The 20,912-nt window shown below is 36.6% G+C and overlaps 1 protein-coding gene across 6 annotated transcripts in view; it reads right to left on the reverse strand.

Annotated features, from left to right (window-relative positions):
- RALYL (RALY RNA binding protein like) overlaps nucleotides 1-20,912 on the reverse strand; it is a 915,472-nt gene that overhangs the window by 279,753 nt on the left and 614,807 nt on the right. Inside the window, exon 1 of one of the 6 annotated variants that reach the window (XM_063451292.1) lies at nucleotides 4,377-4,513. The exons of the other annotated variants lie outside the window; for them this stretch is intronic. Within the exon in view, the coding sequence (XP_063307362.1) occupies nucleotides 4,377-4,413 (37 nt within the window). The 5' untranslated portion in view covers nucleotides 4,414-4,513. Of the gene's footprint in view, nucleotides 1-4,376; nucleotides 4,514-20,912 lie in introns of those variants that run through there. 6 annotated transcript variants of the gene reach the window in all.

The following is a 20,912-nucleotide window of genomic DNA, read 5'->3' on the forward strand; positions in this document are numbered from 1 at the left end:
GAAACCAGATTGAAGAGGGTCAAGGAGAGAGTTAGAATTGAGGAAATGAGACACGCGGGTAAAGACAAGTCTTTCCAAAAGCTTTGAGGAAAAAGGGAGCAGGGATATGGGACGATAGTTAGAGGGGGTGGACGGGTCAAGGGATGTTTTTTTTAGTATAGGTACTACAGTGGCATGTTTAAGGTCAGCAGGGACAATGCCAGAAGAGAGAGAGCAGTTGAAGATGTGCTTTAAGGAAGGAACGAGACAAGTAGAGAGAGATCTAACAAGGTGAGATGGGACAGGATCGAGCAGGCAAGTGGTGGGGCGAGAGGAAAAGAGAAGAGCAGCCACCTCTTGGTCAGTAGCCGGGGAGAATGTCTGAAGGGTAGGAAAGGTATGATCTATGTGTGGTTGAGAAACAGAATGGCAAGGAGGGGAGAATTCTTTCCTTAGCTGTTCTATCTTGTCAGTAAAGTAACATGCAAAGTGCTGCACTGTATGAACACAATATGAATCAATAATGGAGAAAGTCTGACTGGGTGCAAGACTTCCTCCAGGAACGTTCAGCACAACGGGAGCATCTTTGCAGGTAGCGTGTTTATTTAGTATGCCACGGTTGGGGGTGGGTCCTCCTCGAGGTGCTAGTTTGGAGCGGTGCTGCAGTGTTCAAGGCAGAGGTGAGGGTAGTGTTATATGTGGAGATGGCCAGTGAAAAACAGGAGAGGGAAGGGATGGACAGCAGTTGTGAATCAATATCAGCTGACAACTGCTGGAGATCAAGAGAATTAAGGTCCCTCCTGAGTTGAGGGGGGTTAGGCTGAGGTTGTTGGGTGAGGGGGTACACAAGAGCAAATGATAAGAGGTGGTGATCAGAGAGAGGAAATGGAGTGTTGCCGATATTAGATACTGTACATGTATAAGAGAAGATTAGGTCAAGGGTATTGCCAGCTACATGGGTGGGAGAATTAGCCCACTGTGATAGTAGAGTCACAAGGTGAAAATCCATTGAATGAGATCTGTTATTGGCTGTCCTCATCTGCGATAAGGTACTACTAAGGGGCATTTGTCAGACACTAAATTGTGGCAAGGGATACAGACACATGTTTTAGAATAATTATAAAGAATTGACAGTACATGAAGTCTGGCAAGATGATGCTTGCTGTATAGCAATGTCCTATCATTCTCAAATGCCTTTTCCCAAAATGTTTGCAGAATGCAAACATTATGACCGTATGTAGGCAAAATGTCCACAAAAAATAAATACAGTTCACTGGCTGAAACTAAAGCTTTGACATTTTAAAGAACATTTCAGGCTGTTACTACAACAGGCAAGTATGTCCATACGTGAGCTCTTCCCTCGACTCCTCCCTTTTTAAATACAATAATCTAACAAGATTTCTCCTCAAAAAAGGAGGGGTTACAACTGATGTCATTTATAGTCCCTCTGTATGTTTTCATGGATTTAAAGCATTGCAAAACAAGAGATATTGTATCATGTCTTATGCTATAACCCCCCTTCCCAACACACACACACAAACACAAAATAAATACAATAAAAAAACACAAAATACAAAGAAATGGGTTTATACATTATTATGAGAATTACACATTCCATATTTTCTCTCTTTTTTATATATTAAACCCATGTTTTCCCCAACAATAACATTTAATCATGCATCCAATTTATTATTTCAGCATTTCCTATATATCTTACTTTATACTTTAGCATGTATTAGCATTTTGTCCAAGTAAGGAATGGACTGAAATTGTCTAGTAGTAAACCACTTATTCAAATCTCAAATATTATCATGAATTAAACATATCTTAATGCCAGAGATGCATTAATTGAAAAATAGCCTAATGGAGTTGAAATCTTAATCTTAAATGTGGAGTATGATTCTTTGAGACAAGCATGCTTTTGCATCCACTTAATAATTCTCATGGGAGAAATTGCAATATTCTCCATTTCTACTAGTAAATCATTTAAACTAGTGAAAAGTGTAAGAGAATATGGCTGCATGATTTAATTACCAAATTAGTCAGCACAGTGACTGTAAATCTTATGGCCATGAGGATATTAAACAAGCTATTCAATACTCTATTGGTATAAGCATACACGTAGATGAAAATTCTTTAAATTAGTTTAAGTGCTGTTGTGTTAATCCTTAAAAATAAATTTAATACATGTTAACATTATACGTATATAAGCCACGTTGTGGCAGGCTTATGCAATGCATGATCATTTACTGTAACTAAACCACCATTATTTTTACCCAGATCAAGTGTTTAAAAAAAATAAAAAATAAATAAAAATCTGTAAGCTTTGAAGTTGCTGTTTAGTAGATAAGTGAGTGTACTGGGTCTTGTGTATATATACACTCACTTATCTATTAAACAGCAACTTCAAAGCTTACAGATTGTTTAAACACTTGATATATATATATATATATATATATATATATATATATATATATATATATATATATATATATATATATATATATATAAAGTTATATAGTGATATATATATATATATATAATACAATGTTAAACAAAAATCTGCAAACCAGTCAAGCCATACGAATTGCTTTTCACACTGAAATCAAGTCACCATAACCTTTTTGTGATAGACAGACAGACAGACAAAACCTATATAGAATAGAAACCCATATATTCAGCCCATATAGAGTAAAACAATGTATATATATATATATATATATATATATATATATATATATATATATATATATAATTGAATAATAGCAAATGACAGAATGTCCTGCTGGTATTAAGTATCCCCAGCTCAGCCAAGTTAAAGATTTTCTCAAGCTCAGCTTTAAATGTTGCGTGTTGGCTTTCAGTTCACCATCACTTAGTAGTTAGTGAATGACCTCCAATAATTCAGACCCGTCTCTGTAAAATTCCCAGTGGCTCACTATATTTCATTATATTTATACTATGCCTAATATCTCCTATAGATACACTACATTCATTTTGATATAGTAGGAGTCAGAATATAAAATATATATATATATTTTTTTAAATAACTGATATAAGCTATTATTAATAATATAGATTACTCTTATTTTAACATTTTATCACTGGTGCCATCCAATGAGTTATTGGGTTAGGTTATTTAAGTGTGCTAAGTGTTGCGAGGTACATTATATATATGGATACATACATCCACATACATATGGCTATTTTTTTTCAACTAGCCACACTCACACACTTGCAAAATGATAAACAGACTGCTTTATGGTTATATGTGCAATGAATGAGAACTTGTGAGCAAATGTGAATTCATATGAATGCTGTGCTAGTTATAGTAGTATGTATATTTTATGCTTATACAACTCTTATTTCATATATGTCTATCTGCATTTACTATCATGTTTTAATGTTTAATATTAAAACTACTATACCTGGCTGGAAAGGAATAGGTTTCATAGGAATATTAATCAAATTAAAATTAATCATAAAAATGATTGTGATTTTTCTCTTTTCATCTCTGTATCTGTATGTTTACATACATTGTATGCTGATCACAGCACATGAGTATTTTGATTTATATGATGCAACTGTTTTCCTACATTAAACAAAATATATTTAGAAACATATTTATGTATGGGTACAGAGAAACAGTGTTACTGTTAAAAATACATCCCAATATACACATCCATTTTTTCTTTAGCAAAACAAACATATAACAATGATAAATTAATACGTATTTCTTTTAAAATATCACAGTATTCATTTACAGATCAAAGAGTTCCAAGTGCCATTATTTTTTATCGCTTGGTAAAACCGAACAATCATTGCCATCTACAATGTATCATGTTACAAATCAATTCAGTTCTGTAAGTAGAATTGAAGTTGATAATTGCAGAAAACCTAACATAAAATGTTTTCAATCATACATTAATCCCAACTTAGTACAATACTGATCACTGCTGAAGTTTTACATTTATGGTATATATATGTTATATATACAAGTGATTTTAGAAGCTTTTATAATTTGCTGCAGATAGAGATATAATCTCCCATTGCAATTTCTCTGTTAAAGATCAAGCTTAAAACAGCGGTGAACTGTGTCTCTCTCTTTACAGACACACACATAAACATATACACACACACAAACACACATGCACACATATATGAATGTATTCCTTTGGATCTACAAAGCTATTCATTTGAGAGAGTTTCCATAGTAACAAATAGGAACTATTTTTTAAAATAAAATCCTTTCCTCTTTGTTTATAATTCACGGACGCTTAACAAGAAATTCTCTGAGATGAATGTCATGTATTGATTCATGTCTTATTTTGCAGAGAAACACAGATTTCAATTTCAGAGGCTGCTTGGAACCAAAATGAATACATGGTTATACTTACATCTTTGATTTCTGCGCTTGCTCTTGTACATGGTCATTCTGAAGAAGACGTATTTTTTCAAAAAGTAATTATATATATATTTATATATATTTTTTGTTAAGAGAAACACAATGGAAAAACTGTTCTGCTTTGCAGAGAGACACTTGGTTCCGTACTGATGGAAGCTAACCAGCAATTTCACACTGTGAACATGGTTGAAACCATTCTCGCAAAATGCAGGGGGTGCTGCTGAAGGATGCACTGCATTAATAGATGGTGGTACATGCAAAAGACAAAACAGCATTTGATGTATTGTATTCAACTGTTTTAGCCATACACAAATAAAACAAAAATTATAATGGACTACACTTGTTTTTTCAAAAAAAGAAAGATATTTAAAACACTCAAATATATTTTACAGATTAATATATTAATTTATTTTGATGAAAACGTGACTACTAGCAATATTTCCTAAAATGCGTAATTCTGGTTCATGTAAACAAAGTATATAAGGTTAAACCCAGTAGCTTACCCAATGCTCCAAATCAAAATTAGAAGTTCTGCTTGAGATAAACATGGGTGTTTCAATTATGTGCATGTTTTGTTTTGTTTTGTTTTTTTACCAATGCAACATTGCTTCAGTATTATTAAAATTAAGGAATGGCTCACGATTTTGTTTTGTTCCCAAAACTAAAGGCTTAGTACTATAACACAGGGATTTGTCATATCGTACACCTGTCCCTAGTATGATGGAGGGTACATCTGATAAAGGCAGGGATGGTGGGAATAGCAGTCTCTAACTGCTGAAACATTACAGTGATGTGTCAGATGGAATGTGCTAGATATGTGAAGAACATCATGCATAGAGATGTCCCGAACGGTTCGCTGGCGAATAGGATGGATGGCGAACATATGCGATGTTGGGTCCGCCCCATATTCGTCATCATTGAGTAAACTTTGACCCTGTACCTCACAGTCAGCAGACACATTCCAGCCAGCAGACCCTCCCTCCCAGACCCTCCCACCTCCTGGACAGCATCCATTTTAGATTCATTCGGAAGCTGCATTCTTATTTTTTTTAGTTTTTTTTTTTTTTTTTTTTAGACAGAAGTGTGTTATATTTGAGCATGCTAGGCTGAACGTGCGTATATCATGGCTAGTTGCACTGAGGGTATGAGTATATAGCAGTACATTGTTATGAAAGATGGCTGTCATGTTTAGGGTGTAGCTTGCACGTTCTCAACTGTGTATTTATATCAGCAGTTCCACCACTGGTTATAAATCAAGTGTGAGTCGCCCCATGAGATGAGACTAGTGAATAACATAATACATGAACGGTTAAGGTAAAGGCATGTAAGGAACTACGACAATAAACTCTTTAGGAGGTGAAATAATGACATGTTTAAACGCTTGCTACTTTACGATTAGTTAATGTGCAGAGAGCAGTTCATGTGATCAAAGGCATGGTGTGGAGGATCGGCTATAGTGGGACATGCTTGGCAGGCTGCTGTTTACTGCTTGTGCTCATCCAATCCCTTCTGGGCGCCAGGTGCAGACCCTGGGAGTCCCTGATACCTGGAACAACAAAGGCAAGTCTCTGGCTGAGTGCCGGGTTCACGGCTTGAGGTGGTGGAAGCTTGCTTTGTCTGGTGGTCGGATCTGTCCCGGTGGTGCTTCACGTCCGGTGCGGGATTGTGGTGGCTTAAGGTGGAGGCGAGTGCTTGACATGGGGCAGGCTCTGCATTTCTGTTTGTGCCTCTGGTCCCGTCTTCAACGCCTTTTGTGTTGGTGGATTTTATAATGGGGACTGCTTCGCTTAGCTGTGGTGGAGCTTGTTGGGGCTGTGGTGGAGGTTGTTGGGGCTTCCTGCTTGTTATTTGCTTCCAAAATTGATTAAAGAGTATGTCCAGCTTAGACAGAATATCTTGCCATGCTTTGCTGGTACCAGGAGGACATGCGGCTGCCGCCATATTGGGAGAGTCGCAGATGAGTATGTCAGCCTGGGCGGCTGTGCTCTGTGCGTCCATTAGCTCCAGACAGCCTCTCAGGGGTGGACCGGGATAACCCCCACCGGTCCGAGGGGGGGTAACGGAGCTCTTGCCAGGAAGTAGCTGCTCCTGGGCATCCCAGGATCGGGAGATCGGCCGCCTCTCCCACCCGGTGAGCACCAGGCCACACTTGCCACGCGGAGGTAAGTAAGACTCTGTCGAGTTGCTGACCGCTATTAAGCATGTCGGGTCGGTCAGGTAGGAGCAACATTGCTGGGTCATCCCCTTCTGGGGTGAAATTCGCTTGTTGATAGCTGCTTAAAGTGAGATATTGAGGGAGCTCACACGAAGTGCGTCTTTCCTCCATGACAGCTAGGCCCCACCCCCCGGAAGCTGCATTCTTAGTGCCAGACATCTCTGTAGTTGGTCTTTGTGTTTCATGCAGTGTCTGTCACACTCGTTAACATTATTTGTTCGTCTATATTTTCAACAATGTATAATTTTTTCACGAATCCTCTATACCTATCACTAATTATGCTTATCATGTTGCATATGTCCATTTCATTTAGTTGTCACCTTTACCTTTATTTCCTCTTTTCTCTAACATTTTTTTAATGTCTCTTTTCTGTTCTCTTCTTTCGAGTTCTTAATTGCTATGGTGCTTTATCACTTTGTCTGAGAAAGTTACTCCATTTTTGCACCCTCTTATTTGATGATGTGTTACTTTTTTTTTGTTAACTAGTTATGGGAACATGTAAGCAATGCATTTTTAATCAATACTAAACATTTATTAGACACTGTAGAATTTATTTTAAAATGTTCAAGCATTATTTATAAAATGGAGCCTTTTGACTTGAAAATAAATATTGAAAAAGGAAATTTAGAAATGTTATCCAGCATTCCCAATACTTACTCCATATGTTGGTGTTTGTGCTGTAGGCTTGGCTTTGTGTTCTACCAAACCGTCTCACTTTAAATCACAACAAGATCATATTCGGCACACAGCAATTTTGTCTCATAGTGGTTTAATTGCACCATCAACCATGACAAGGCCAGAAATAAATGCAACCGGAATCTAAAATTATGAAAGAAAAAACAAGGTTACCTCCAAGTAAGTGTGTTAAAAATCCACATTCATTCTTTGACTTAATCAAATCTTTGGGGATTCAGAGGATCACAAATATAGCTGACTTCTAATTTTTATATTTATTATATCTGTGAACTTCTAGAAGTCAACTGTATCTGTGATCCTCTGAATCCCCAAAGGTTTGAATAAGTATCTCATAGAATGAATCTTGTGGATTTTTAACATGCTTGCCTGCAGAAAACCTTGTTTTTTGTTTTCTTTTTCATCCTGGTTGCATTTATTTCTGGCCTTGCCACATTTGTCGGTGCACTAAAACCACCACGAGACAAAATTGCCGTGTGCTGAGGATTATCTTGTTGTGGAAACCAGAATAATTATCTACTAAGTCCTCCCACTAACATCACCCGCACACAATTTACATCATTGGCATCGCTCTATTTTTATATAAATTTGTTTTTATAGTTGGTTTGCTGAATCTTCCATAGACCATTGATTATGTTGACATGGATGGTGATGCAGTTCCTGGTAGCAAATGGCTGCAGGATATAAAAAGATACAATGGCAGCATTTAAAGATGTTTATGCAAAAGTGATTTTCCAGGAGATTCCAGGATTCTGCAGATTTGTCTTCTGTATTTATTTATTTTAGTTCAAAGTGCAGAACTCTCTGCGGACTCAGGACTAGGTTTAGTCCTTTAACTCACATCAATGTATTAACTAAAACATATGGCAAATGTCCATGTTTGATTTCAATAAATTAAACTGTGACAGAGTTATTAAAATAGAGGAGTCTTTGTACCTGAAAAAAAACTCTGCAGACTCCAGAAAGTTAAAGGATCACTATAGGATCAGGAACACAATCATGTAATTATGATCATATAGTGTTAAAATCACGATCAAGTCCCCCTATCCCCCCTGCCCTCCTACTTCTTACCTTTATTCTAGTCTGCTGGTGCAGGCTCTGCCCCTGATCTGCCTCCTTGGCTGACATAATCAGAGGTGATGATCTGAGACAATCACAATACTTTCCCATAGAAAGCATTGGATTGGTTTTGATTGCCATGTAGATGGGTCAGGGGGAAGAGCCAAATGCCACCGTGGCCAATCAGCATCTCCACATGAGCAAAGTTCAGTGTCTCCATGCACATAACTGCCCCAGGAATACCCTCTAGCTGCCATCTGAGTGGAAGTGTCCCAAGGCTGTAATGTAAACACTGCCTTTTCTCTGAAAAAAAAACTGTTTACTGCAAAAAGCCTGCAGGGAGTCGTTATACTCACCAGAACAACTACATTAAGCTTCAGTTTTTCTGGTGGCTATAGTGCCCCTTTAAGCAGATTGCAAGTTATTATTTCTATAGTAGATTTAAACACAAACATTTCAGGTATTTTTGTGCTACTATGGCAACAAGGCTATTAATTCAACAAGTAGCTGGTAATTGTGTCACATGATTAAGCATTATTTAACATATTTCACTACAGTATTTGAACTTTAATTTGCAAAAAGTGCAGTTATCTCAAAACATAGGTCAAACTAGCAATTTTCAGTTCAGATTACTGTTAGGTGGGAATTAAAGGGACATTTCAGAAACAGAGCATTAAGTTGGTGAAGTGCTTTATGTGTCTGGAGCCTGTCATATTTATGACAGTTTATAAAAGTACACATTTTGATAGACATTGTCACTTTTGTATTTGGGGGCAGAAACACAGTCATAAATGTCAGTTAGAGAGCCATGGAGGTATGGTTCCTATTTTGCTGGCTCCTTAAATGGCAGGAACGTTGCCATGGCAGGCCTTTTCCCTTTCTCATTGAACTGTATTACATCTCAATGAAAAGCATTGGTAAGACGTGTGCATGATGAGCTCTCTGCTCCAGTACAGAGGCCCCTCAATGAGAAGCTTACCAAATCTGATAGGAGTTTTGGAAAAAAGGAGAGGACTTGCAAAGGCTGCAGACAAGAGCTTACTCCCCCCCCTCCTCCCCCCCAAAAAAAAAAAAAATTGCAGAAATAAATGCATGCATAGTTTTCATTTAAATATATTAAATTGTTAAAACATATAATTTTTGCAATGGAGTTTTCCTTAAAAATTTAAATTATGCACATTTACTGTAGTTTTCTCATGTATTTATTCCTGTACAGAAATATTAGATGTTATAACATACTGGAGACCATCATGCAATTAATGCATTTAAAGCATGTTCACACAACTTAATATATAAGCAATTTTACAGTAGTGACAGGATGCAAAATAAAAATACAATATTATGTCAAAAATGTCTAATAAACCTGCTTACATTGTTGGGGATATCAATAAAGTGTAAACATTATTCCTGTATGCAAGCTGACACCATATACAGTAATAACAAGCAATGCAGGTTACAACGTATGTACAGTCTTAAAAATGTTCCCTAATGTGTACCCATAGCTGTAACCTTTATGGCAACTGATTTATACAGATTCAGTCTGCTTCTGTTTCTATGAGCTGTAGAAGGGGTTAGCTTTAATGGACCGCCTGGCTCCGGCTACCTCCGTCTATCGCTGCTTCCTAGTACCATAATAACTGCACTGGAACACCATAATCACCATAGACTCCACAAACCTCCGCAGCTTGGCTGGGGTCTCACCGTCCTCCACCCACCCTGGACCATAGAGCAGGATCCAGGGGACAAACCGCAGCACTTCTGCCCACAGTCGCCGTGGCTTGACTGGGGCCCTGGAGCCGAATGGGGAATTAGCTCTAGTCCTTACAAGGACTTTCCCCGTTGAATCTCCTGCAAGCTGGAACAGCAGACACAGGAGTAAATCTTATTTCCCTCCAATAACATGAGAGATAGACAGGACTCAGGTCCAGAGCCACAGGATATACATTTAGTGCCAAAAGGATGCAAGGCCAGAGTCACAGGATAAAAGGTCACAGGATGCAAGGCCAGAGTCACAGGATACAGGAACAAAGTCACAGAATACAAGACCAGAGGATGCAGGGTCAGAGTCACAGGATACAAGACCAGAGGACACAGGATCAGAGTCACAGGATACAAGACCAGAGACAGAGGACCAGAGGATGCAGAGTCACAGAAAAAAGGAAACAATGATCTGACCCTGAGGGAAGGATGAGGCCAGACTATAAAGGTGCCTAACAAGGGCCAGCTGAAGTGCTTAATGTTCCAAGAAGTAAGGAATAGCACCAAACAGGGAGAGTGGTGATCAATAGTACTGCACAAAGGGATATCACCTAAGGAGTGAACCGGGAACCAGGGCACTGTTATTGTCTAGATACATCATTTTGCATAGTTAAATAGCTGAAAAGAGATGTGGCCATCAAGTTCATCCTTTCTCACATCTGTTTGCAGTTGATGAAAAAGAAGGCAAAAAAAAAAACCAAAACTGCGAAGTGCTTCCAATTTTGCAACAAACTATGAAAAAAACACCTTACCAGAATATTATGTTTTTGCAAGTATTTATCCAATTGCTGTTTAAACATCAGTATAGACTTTGATTAAACCACCTCTTCAGGCAGAGAATTACACATCCTTATTGTTTTTACTGTAAAAACAAAAACATTTCCTTTACCATAAATCTCCTTTCTTCCAGTCTAAATATGTGACTTTGTGTCCTATGTATAGTCCTGTTTATTAAAAGATTTTCAGACAATGTTTTGTATTGTCCCTGAATAAATTTGCATAATGCTATCATATCCCATCATGCAATTAATGCATTTAAAGCATGTTCACACAACTTAATATGGGATATGATAGCATTATCACCTCTGAGGAACTGTTTTTCTAAACTAAAGAGATTTAAATGTATTAATATTTCTTCATAACTAAATGTGTTGAAGAAAGGTTGTATTGTTACTGTATTGTTATGGTATTGTTACTGCCTAATTTGAAAAGTGTAATTTGGCATTTGTGCATACACTCTTTGACATATTTGAGTCTAATTCTTCCAGATAAGACACTTCAGAAATATAATATCTTAACAAACTATTGGAATATGTGAACATTTTACAAGACACATTTTACAAATCTATCCTACACACAACAGCTCTAGAAGACTATTCTTCCATATTTCTTCCAGAATATAATAGACGCAGATAACAATATAACTTTTTCAGTTTTCCAGTCCGATATTTATGTAGGTTACTTTTAAAATGACCTTCTGTTTTTATATCTTTTTTTGTTTTTGTTTGTGTCAATGTCAACAATATCTCGCTAACAACAGTGCTCCTTCTCCCATCTGGGCTCCTCAGTACAGCAATGTCTGTGATACAGTATTAGAAATCTCTCTAAAAGCAATTTAGCCAAGCATTTGTTAGTAACAATTAAACACATTTTGAAACATAATGCTGAACAATATTTGCATGATATAATTTTTTTTAGAAATAAAAAAGGGAATTCTAAAGAACACTAACGGTGATAGTGGGTATTTGTATAACATTTTGAGGGAATTGTGGATATGTGTGGGGTCTATTCACTAAGTGCTATAGCAGCCATATGCAGTTTGCTTTCCATTTGGCTTCAGTTTGCTTGTCTGTCAAGACTAACTGAAATTACTTGGATTATTTGACTTTCCACAAACAACCTAATTGCAATTTAAAAAAAAAAAAAAAAAAAAAATACAGCCACATCCCTTTGATTGTTTTGATACAGTCCTCCTTAAACAGATCAGAGAGATTGCACCCATAAATCCAAGCCCCTAACCCTAAATTAACCTAAAGCTAGACCAACCACCTTAAACCTATAATGATATCCCAATACCTAAATCCACCGCACTCTTACTTTTTTTTGTTGATGCAGCACAATGGTGCTGAAATGTGGTTGAACTATTTTGAAATGGATCTCATTGCAGAAATGAGATCAATTAGAAAATATCAAAAATCTGTTAGACTCAATTCAGTTAACATTTAGTTAAAAAGTGAATTAATTGAGCAAGGTGCTAGAGAATCAAGACAAATGAAATGAGACATATGTTTTAGCAAATTTTGTATTTAGTGAATAGACCACATACTCTTTCAAAATTGTTAAATCTGGGCTATTTTCAAGTTTTTTACATGTTATCATATGATAAGTAGATGCTGCACAGCAGAATAATTGAGAACGTACAATGCATCGTTTTGTAACTCTTTGGTATCAAATAATGTTATCTAGCGCTTAGCTGTATTCCTGTTCAAGAGAAAGGTTCACAGATCACAATGAACAGAGCAACAAGAAATATTTCTGCTATGCCATATAATTTGTAAATGATGTCATTATGTAAACCACTTAAATAAAGCTTCAGCTGTTTTACGTGAAGAGAAGTAAGCAATCCAGAGCTATTTCTCCTTGATTTGTTATGCCTGAACAATGCAAGTGATTAACAGCTTTGAACAATATTTGATCTAAAAGTACCTGTACCTCTCAATGATGGCTTATTAAACCATAGGAACACAGACGTAGATATTGAGAACAGGTAAAATACATGTTTTACCTGATCTGCTCGTTATCTATTTGAAATGTCATTGTTTATTGTTGATTTTGTTTCCTTCAGTATGTCTATCTCTAGATCCCTCTTTTATAAGACTGTCACCTGCATTCATAACATTGTACATTTTCAGGCATAATCTCAAAATTTCCTTCTCATTTAATTCAAGTTGTTTCTCCTGTATCACACAATAGTAAATTATGTATTCAGAACATGTAGGGTCAGAACTGGGAGATTAACTTATTGAAACTAAAGGTCATAAAGTGACCTTCAAATTATGATAGATATCTTATCATTACAATGAGAGAGACATCGAGCTTGCATATTTATTCCTAGTTTCTCAATTAAATAAGCACTGTACATATCATAACAATGACAGCTCAGCTTAGTGTTTACGACACTGGAAGGCTACCCTACTTTTTTGTCACACTATTTTGAATAGGTTCTCATCAATGCATGTAACCTGCTTCCACGCTCTAGTCATGTTGATAATGTCAAATTTACATGGCTTAATCCATCACATTGCTAATTTGAAACACTATCCAGGGTCAGCTATGTAAAAAACAATCTCGAGTCACAATCTCGATCCTTACCTACATGTATGTCATTATTTCCTCACCACCAATGTGTTACTATAACCTAACTTCCTCATTACCATTTATCCTTCTTCTGTGCACTTCAGTGCCATAATATCCTCCCATTTCCCCATAGGATTTCCTCCCCCATCTCAATGTCACTATCACTCCACCCCAGGTTCACAGTTTTGCCACCCCAGTTTCACTATCTCTCCCATCCCCACCTCCATGTCACCATCTTCCACAAGCCACAATTCACCTTCCCAATATTCTCATCTGTCCCTGCTTTCATACTACCCTCCAAAGACAGCTTTGCCTTTAGCCATACCAAAAATAAACCTATCCCTTATATTACACACTTTTGCTGACAAGTGTGTCATAAATTAAGTAAACAACATGATGCATATGTAACCTTCATCCATCCATTCATTCTAACACACACTTATCTCTGCTTGCATTCACATTGCTATCCTGTTTGTCATTCCTCTCAACATTTCTGCAGAATGAAGAACATCAAGTAAGATTATTTACTTGATGTTTTTCATTGTGTTATTTCCATGCACTCAATATCAGCCTACTTTATTTTATATTTGTAATTGTCTCATATATTGCATAATTATTATGCAATGCCCTCGGGTTCTTTAGACAGTGGTTTGTTTTACCGAGCCTTCGACCACAGGATATCAGGTAGAATACTCAACAATAACAGTTTTTAAGGTAGCAATTAAACATTTGAGCTCCACATTGAATGGCCAAGACTAGGCTTCTGAGAGTGCCATTGTTGCACAGATTGAAGGGTCAAAAAACCCAAACCTTAAAAAAGAAAGAATGTTTGTAACTTTTATTATATTGTTTAAGACATAAAATATTATATTGTTTGTTGTACTGCTGAGTTTTATATGTACTTTTATTTTTATTCTCTATCTTCAAAGTATAACATTTTCTTCAAGCCATTCCTGTTCTGTATGGTTTCTGTATTCAGCTAACCTTTGGTCATTCTTCGCTTTGGGATCACATTTTCTACTTTTATTTATTGTTTCTCAGTTGCATTTCTAGTTTTTACAATGTTATAAGCTTCTTAAATGCTTCTTAAGGGGTTATAATACATTCCACAATTATTTTCTAGTTAGGCTTTTCTAAATGTTAGGGTTGGTAACCCTAGATAAGGCACATCTTTGAATATGTTTTAAATATAGCTTTTACTGGTACTATTTAGTTCCATGTACATCACATAAGGGAGAAAATAAAAACAGAAATAAAAATAAAGTTTGTATAAAGACGAAAACTGTGTAAAGATTAAATATAAAAATAATAGTAAAGAGTTTACCAATATTGCTTAAGAATCTTTCCGAAGTTTCATATTTTGGAGCTATTTTATTTATTTACTTTATACAAAAATGTACACTTAGCATACATCACTATTTAGTATTTTAATTTGACTTTAGTATATTTTGTCTATGTTGAAATATAATGTGATTGCCTTATAAGGAAGAAAAGTTTCTTTGTGTTAGCCAGTGGAACAATAGTGATGGAATCTTAACACATTACTGAAAGATTGAAGACTACTCTATTGTAAAGCCCATTGGTTATCTATTGAGATCACTTACCTGGGACCTGATGAACATGATGTGTCTATTCCATTTAGTGGAGACTCAATAAAATGGCACCGGGGTCTCGAATTTAGAACCGGACATAAGGGATAAGAGCCACTGCCTTAGCGACTTTTATTCCCTTTTTAGTGTATTACAAATATCTCATGTTTGGAAAATAATAAAATAATGTTAGAAAGAATAACAAATTATCTTGAAGTGTTTTAACCCTTCAAGGGCTGAATGTTACACATTGCAGTCATCATAAACCAGTCCATAAAGTCACTGTATACAGTGACTTTTTTAATTTTTAAAACTCACAAAAGCCTTGCATTTGTTAAATGACTAGGTCAATACACTTCTGAGTGGAATCTTTAAAGAAAAGATTGTTATGAATGCATTGATCCTTAAAGAGCTTAACAAAATAAGCATTTACGTTATTGCCTATTCATTTGGAAGAACACCTTTTGTTATAGGTGGAAGTGACATTTATTTTATATAATATGAAATTTAACTCAAGGATACAGACCTGAGGTCCTTGTGTGTGTCTATATGAACACCTACTTGTATGTTACTTAAAAGAGGCAATAGTATTTATAAAAATATACATATTGTGATGAGAGATTTAAAAATTTTCAACAATGTAAGTCAATATTGGATCACAGTTTACAAAAAAGACATGCACAATTTAGCACTAATTTTAAATCACAACATATGTATCTGTTGTTGGTAGATAAAGATCAAATCAATTGTAAAACATAAATGCTAAAGATTTTCAGAAATTATTTTTTATTTGGAGCCATCATCATATTGAGCCATTACAGTTAAAATTGGGTAATATTATCTGCCAGAACAAAAATATGCATAAAAATATATATTTTCTCCAGCACAAATATATATCTACAATAAACAAGCAATACGTGTTATAGAGATATATAATCTTGCAAAACATCTAAAGAAACATTTCTGCTGAACTTCTGAACATCAAACATGTTCTCGTCCATGATATCTGCAATTGGGTTTTAAAGAAAAATAAAATAAGCATTTATATCTCATTCAAGATTGTTAAAATCAACTGGCAATGTTTCTTTTAGAATAAGTCTCTGGTGATTATTTTCATTAAAGTCTAAAACAGTTTTATCTTCCATGCCCATAATGTTGTGTGATAAAATGTCCTTGCCTTGGCAGCTAAAATAAAAAATGCATACTTCATCACCTCATAAATCATTGCTGTTAAATTATATATTATCATGCAAATGACTGCATGTTTTTTGAACAAAATAGTTTTCATACCCTTACTTAAAATCTTAAATATTGAAATAAATCGTTTTATTTCTTTACCAAATAACATGTCTCTGTTCTAATTTAGAGGACTGATTATATTGCAATTGCATTTTATTAACCATATGAATAGTTTATACATTTCAAAGATATCTTTGTGATACAGCTTGGATAGCTTCTCTTTCTATGGAAAAAAGAGACAATTTGCTTCTTTTTTTTTTAGGATGTCATCTAGGGAAAGTACGGGGAAGGTATCCCCAGACTTTGCAACTCACTTCACTGACAAGATCTCTACAATCAGGGAAGAGATCTCTCATATCTTTATTCTTCCCCTTACAATACTTCCCCAAACCTCACTCCCTCTGCTGTTCTATGTTCATTCACAACCGCTACAGTGGAAGAGATTTCTGCTCTGCTCCAGTCCTCCCGCCCCACCACCTGCTCCCTAGATCCAATTCCCTCGCATGATGATGTTCCAGGAGGGATAAGCCAAATGGCAAGTGATTTAGGTAAACTAGAAAAATGGTCAGAGTTGTGGCAACTGACATTTAATGTGGATAAGTGCAAGATAATGCATCTTGGACGTAAAAACCCAAGGGCAGAGTACAGAATATTTGATAGAGTCCTAACCTCAACATCTGAGGAAAGGGATTTAGGGGTGATAATTTCTGATGACTTAAAGGTAGGCAGACAATGTAATAGAGCAGCAGGAAATGCTATCAGAATGCTTGGTTGTATAGGGAGAGGTATTAGCAGTAGAACGAGGGAAGTGCTCATGCCATTGTACAGAACACTGGTGAGACCTCACTTGGAGTACTGTACACAGTACTGGAGACCATATCTTCAGAAGGATATTGATACCTTAGAGAGAGTTCAAAGAAGGGATACTAAACTGGTTCATGGATTGCAGGATAAAACTTTCCAGGAAACGTCAAAGGATCTTAACATGTATAGCTTGGAGGAAAGACGAGACAGGGGGGATATGATAGAAACATTTAAATACATAAAGGGAATCAACACAGTAAAGGAGGAGACTATATTTAAAAGAAGAAAAACTACCACAACAAGAGGACATAGTCTTAAATTAGAGGGACACAGGTTTAAAAATAATATCAGGAAGTATTACTTTACTGAGAGGGTAGTGGATGCATGGAATAGCCTTCCAGCTGAAGTGGTAGAGGTTAACACAGTAAAGGAGTTTAAGCATGCGTGGGATAGGCATAAGGCTATCCTAATTATAAGATAAGGCCAGGGACTAATGAAAGTATTTAGAAAACTGGGCAGACTAGATGGGCCGAATGGTTCTTATCTGCCGTCACATTCTATGTTTCTATGTTTCTATCTCATCCGTACCTTTCACTAAAATTTTCAATCTCTCTCTCTCTCCTCTGGCATATTTCCATCGCCATTCAAACATGCAACTGTAACCCCAATTCTAAGGAAGCCCAACCTTGACCCTAACTCCCCTTCCAACTACCGTCCTAACTCGCTACTGCCTTTTGCATCCAAGATCCTTGAAAGAGTTGTGTATGTAAGATTGACAGACTTCATTGAGTCTAACTCTCTGCTAGATCCACTTCAGTCTGGTTTCCATGCTAAGCACTCTGTGTACACGGCACTGACCAAAGTATCCAATGATCTGCTCGCTGCAAAATCTCATGGTCACTACTCTATCCTAATTCTCCTTGACCTGTCTGCAACTTTTGATACTGTTGATCATCAATGGCTTCATCTCATCCTCCAAAATATTGGTCTACAAGATATTGCTCTCTACTGGTGGTCCTCCTACCTCTCCCAGTGCTCTTTCATGGTTTCTTTCTCTGGCTCTGCTTCTTCTCCCCAACTCCTCTCTGTTGGTGTCCCCCAAGGTTCAGTCCTTGGTCCCCTACTGCTCTCTATCTATACTACCTCCCTTGGTAAACTCATTAGCTCCTTTGGCTTCCAATATCATTTCTATGCGGATGACACGCAAATCTACCTGTCCTGATCTCTCCCCGTCCCTCTTGTCTAGTGTCTCTGACTGCCTCTCTGCTATTTCTAACTGGATGGCTGTCGTTTCCATCTCAAAAGCATTGCGCGCATCTGACCCTACTTAACGCCAGATGCGACTAGGGTGCTGGTCCATTCCATTGTCCTTTCTCACCTTGACTTCTGTAATCCACTTCTCAGTGGTCTTACATGCTCCCAACTTGTGCCATTACAGTCCATAATTAATGCGGCAGCGAGGCTCATCTTCCTGTCCGCCTGCACCTCCCACGCCTCCTGTCAGTCCCTACATTGACTTCCTGTAAGATATAGTGCTCAATTTAAAATTCTGGTTCTTGCTTTCAAATCTCTACATAATGCTGCTCCCACCTATCTGTCCTCACTAATACACAAGTATGTCCCATCTATTCCCTTAAGCTCTGCTGAAGACGTGCGTCTATCTTCTGTCCGTACTCCCACCTCTGATGCTCACCTTCAAGACTTCTCCAGGGCTACACTGTTCCTGTGGAACTCACTTCCCTCCTCCGTTAGATGCTCACCCAGTCTCCACTCCTTAAAAAAAATAATTAAAAACCCACTTCTTCACAAAAGCGTATCAATTAAACTGTTAATAGCTCCCGACTGATTCCTCTCTTGAAACTGTCATAAGTCTAATACTATCCTTACCTTTTGTGTCACTTTACCCCACTTCTTCTAGCATGTAAGTTCATTGAGCAGGGTCCTCAACCCCTCTGTTCCTGTGTGTCCAACTTGTCTGGTTACAACTACATATCTGTTCGTCCACCCACTGTAATGCCCTGCAGAATTTGTTGGCACTATACAAATAGCAACAGAATAATAATAATAATAATAATAATAATAATAATAATAATAATAATAATAATTCCATGGAGTCTATGTGCAAGGTATGTTACAAAAAGTGTAAGTCTTGAGAATTTTGTACAGGCTTAGTCAGGTTATTCTAATTAGATTGAATATTTGGTATGGGTTAGAAGGAAATTAGGCAATTTATAGCTTAGAAGAAAAGTCAGTAGGAACATGTAGGTAGCATAGCATACTTTTGAGTAGTCCTGTCAAATTAATAAAAATGCCCAGGATAACCTTCAGATATTCTTCCCTTTGAGATCCCCTTTTCTATTGTTTATTATTGTTTAAAAGTTGCATTTCTTTTACTATTTTCTGAGCTTCTTAAATGGACAACCAGTGGTTCTTATACATTCCACAATTCAAAAACAGAAATAAAAAATAAAATTGAACACAAAAAAACGTGCAAAGACAAAACATGAAAATAATAGTTAAGAGTTTACCAATATAGCTTTTAAATGATACTCAATAAGTATCACATTTTGGTGCTATTGATCACTTAATACTTTGCTACAAGGAGGTTATTCCTATCCACCCTTGCCTCGAGGGGGAATTCTTATTTGGCAGAGTAGCCACTTGCCTACCCACATGGCAGGTACCTACTCTTCCCAAAATATATTGGTTGTCTGTTCATGAAAGGAGGGAGTATTGGCAGCAAGGGAGCTATTTACTTGATGTGCTCTCCCTGCACGTGTGCTGTCAACTGGGATATGACACCAGCTCGGCATCAGCATAACTACAGGGCACACATGGGACCTGTGCAGGGACAGCACAGTGATCCTAGAAGTCAACCGCTGTACACCAGGGTAAGGATTTACTCTTGCCCTAACGGAGAAAGTTAGGGAGACTGGGTGGACATCTTAATAAATAAAAAAAATATGTGTGTGTATGCCTGTGTCTATGAATGTGCGTGTGTCTGTGATTACGTGTGTGTATGTTTGTGATTATATGTTTATGTAGGTCTGTGATTATGTGTATGTCTGTGATTATGTGTGTGTGAAAATGTATGTGTTGCCATCATGAGGATACCAAATTAGACAGCTTTCTAATTTGGTGTCCTCAATATGGCAATCCCACATAAGAAAAGCAAATAAGGGAGCTATTTATTAAATAACTGAAATATCAAAATTCATGGCTTTTCTTAATGTTGATCTTTCATCTGATTAATAGATAACTCCCTAATTTACTACCCTTATGTGGGATTTCCATATTTAAGGATACCAAAACATGGCAATCCCACGTAAAGATAGTGAACAGGCGAGTTATTTACTAGACAGGTAAAGGATAAAAATTAAGTGCTGCGTTAGTGGGAAATGAAGAAAAAATGTAAAAGGAATTCTTCTGATGCTCAAGCAAATGTAACAATGTGTAGATAGAAAGTCCCCTTGTAAAAATTAATAAAACATAATTTCAGAGAGCTTTGGGGCTATTGCGTTTTCACAATTGCACCTATATTTAGTTAGTGAAATGGAAATCCATTTTAGTTAAAAGCCAATTATTGAAAACATATTTTAGATTTTCTTATTCAATACACAAGTAGTAACTGAAATCGTGGTACGCTAAAATCCTCATACTTAAATTATCATTTGCAACACATTTATATGCAAAATGTAGGAAATACAGTTTTAAATCTTACAAGGCTGCTTAAAAATGATCATGGTAAGATAGGTGATTTTAAGTATACTTGTAAGAATTAAAACTGTATTTTTTATGGTTTTTCCTTAATTCT

The sequence above is a fragment of the Pelobates fuscus genome, chromosome 4 (assembly GCF_036172605.1).
Source record: "Pelobates fuscus isolate aPelFus1 chromosome 4, aPelFus1.pri, whole genome shotgun sequence".
Taxonomy (NCBI): domain Eukaryota; kingdom Metazoa; phylum Chordata; class Amphibia; order Anura; family Pelobatidae; genus Pelobates; species Pelobates fuscus.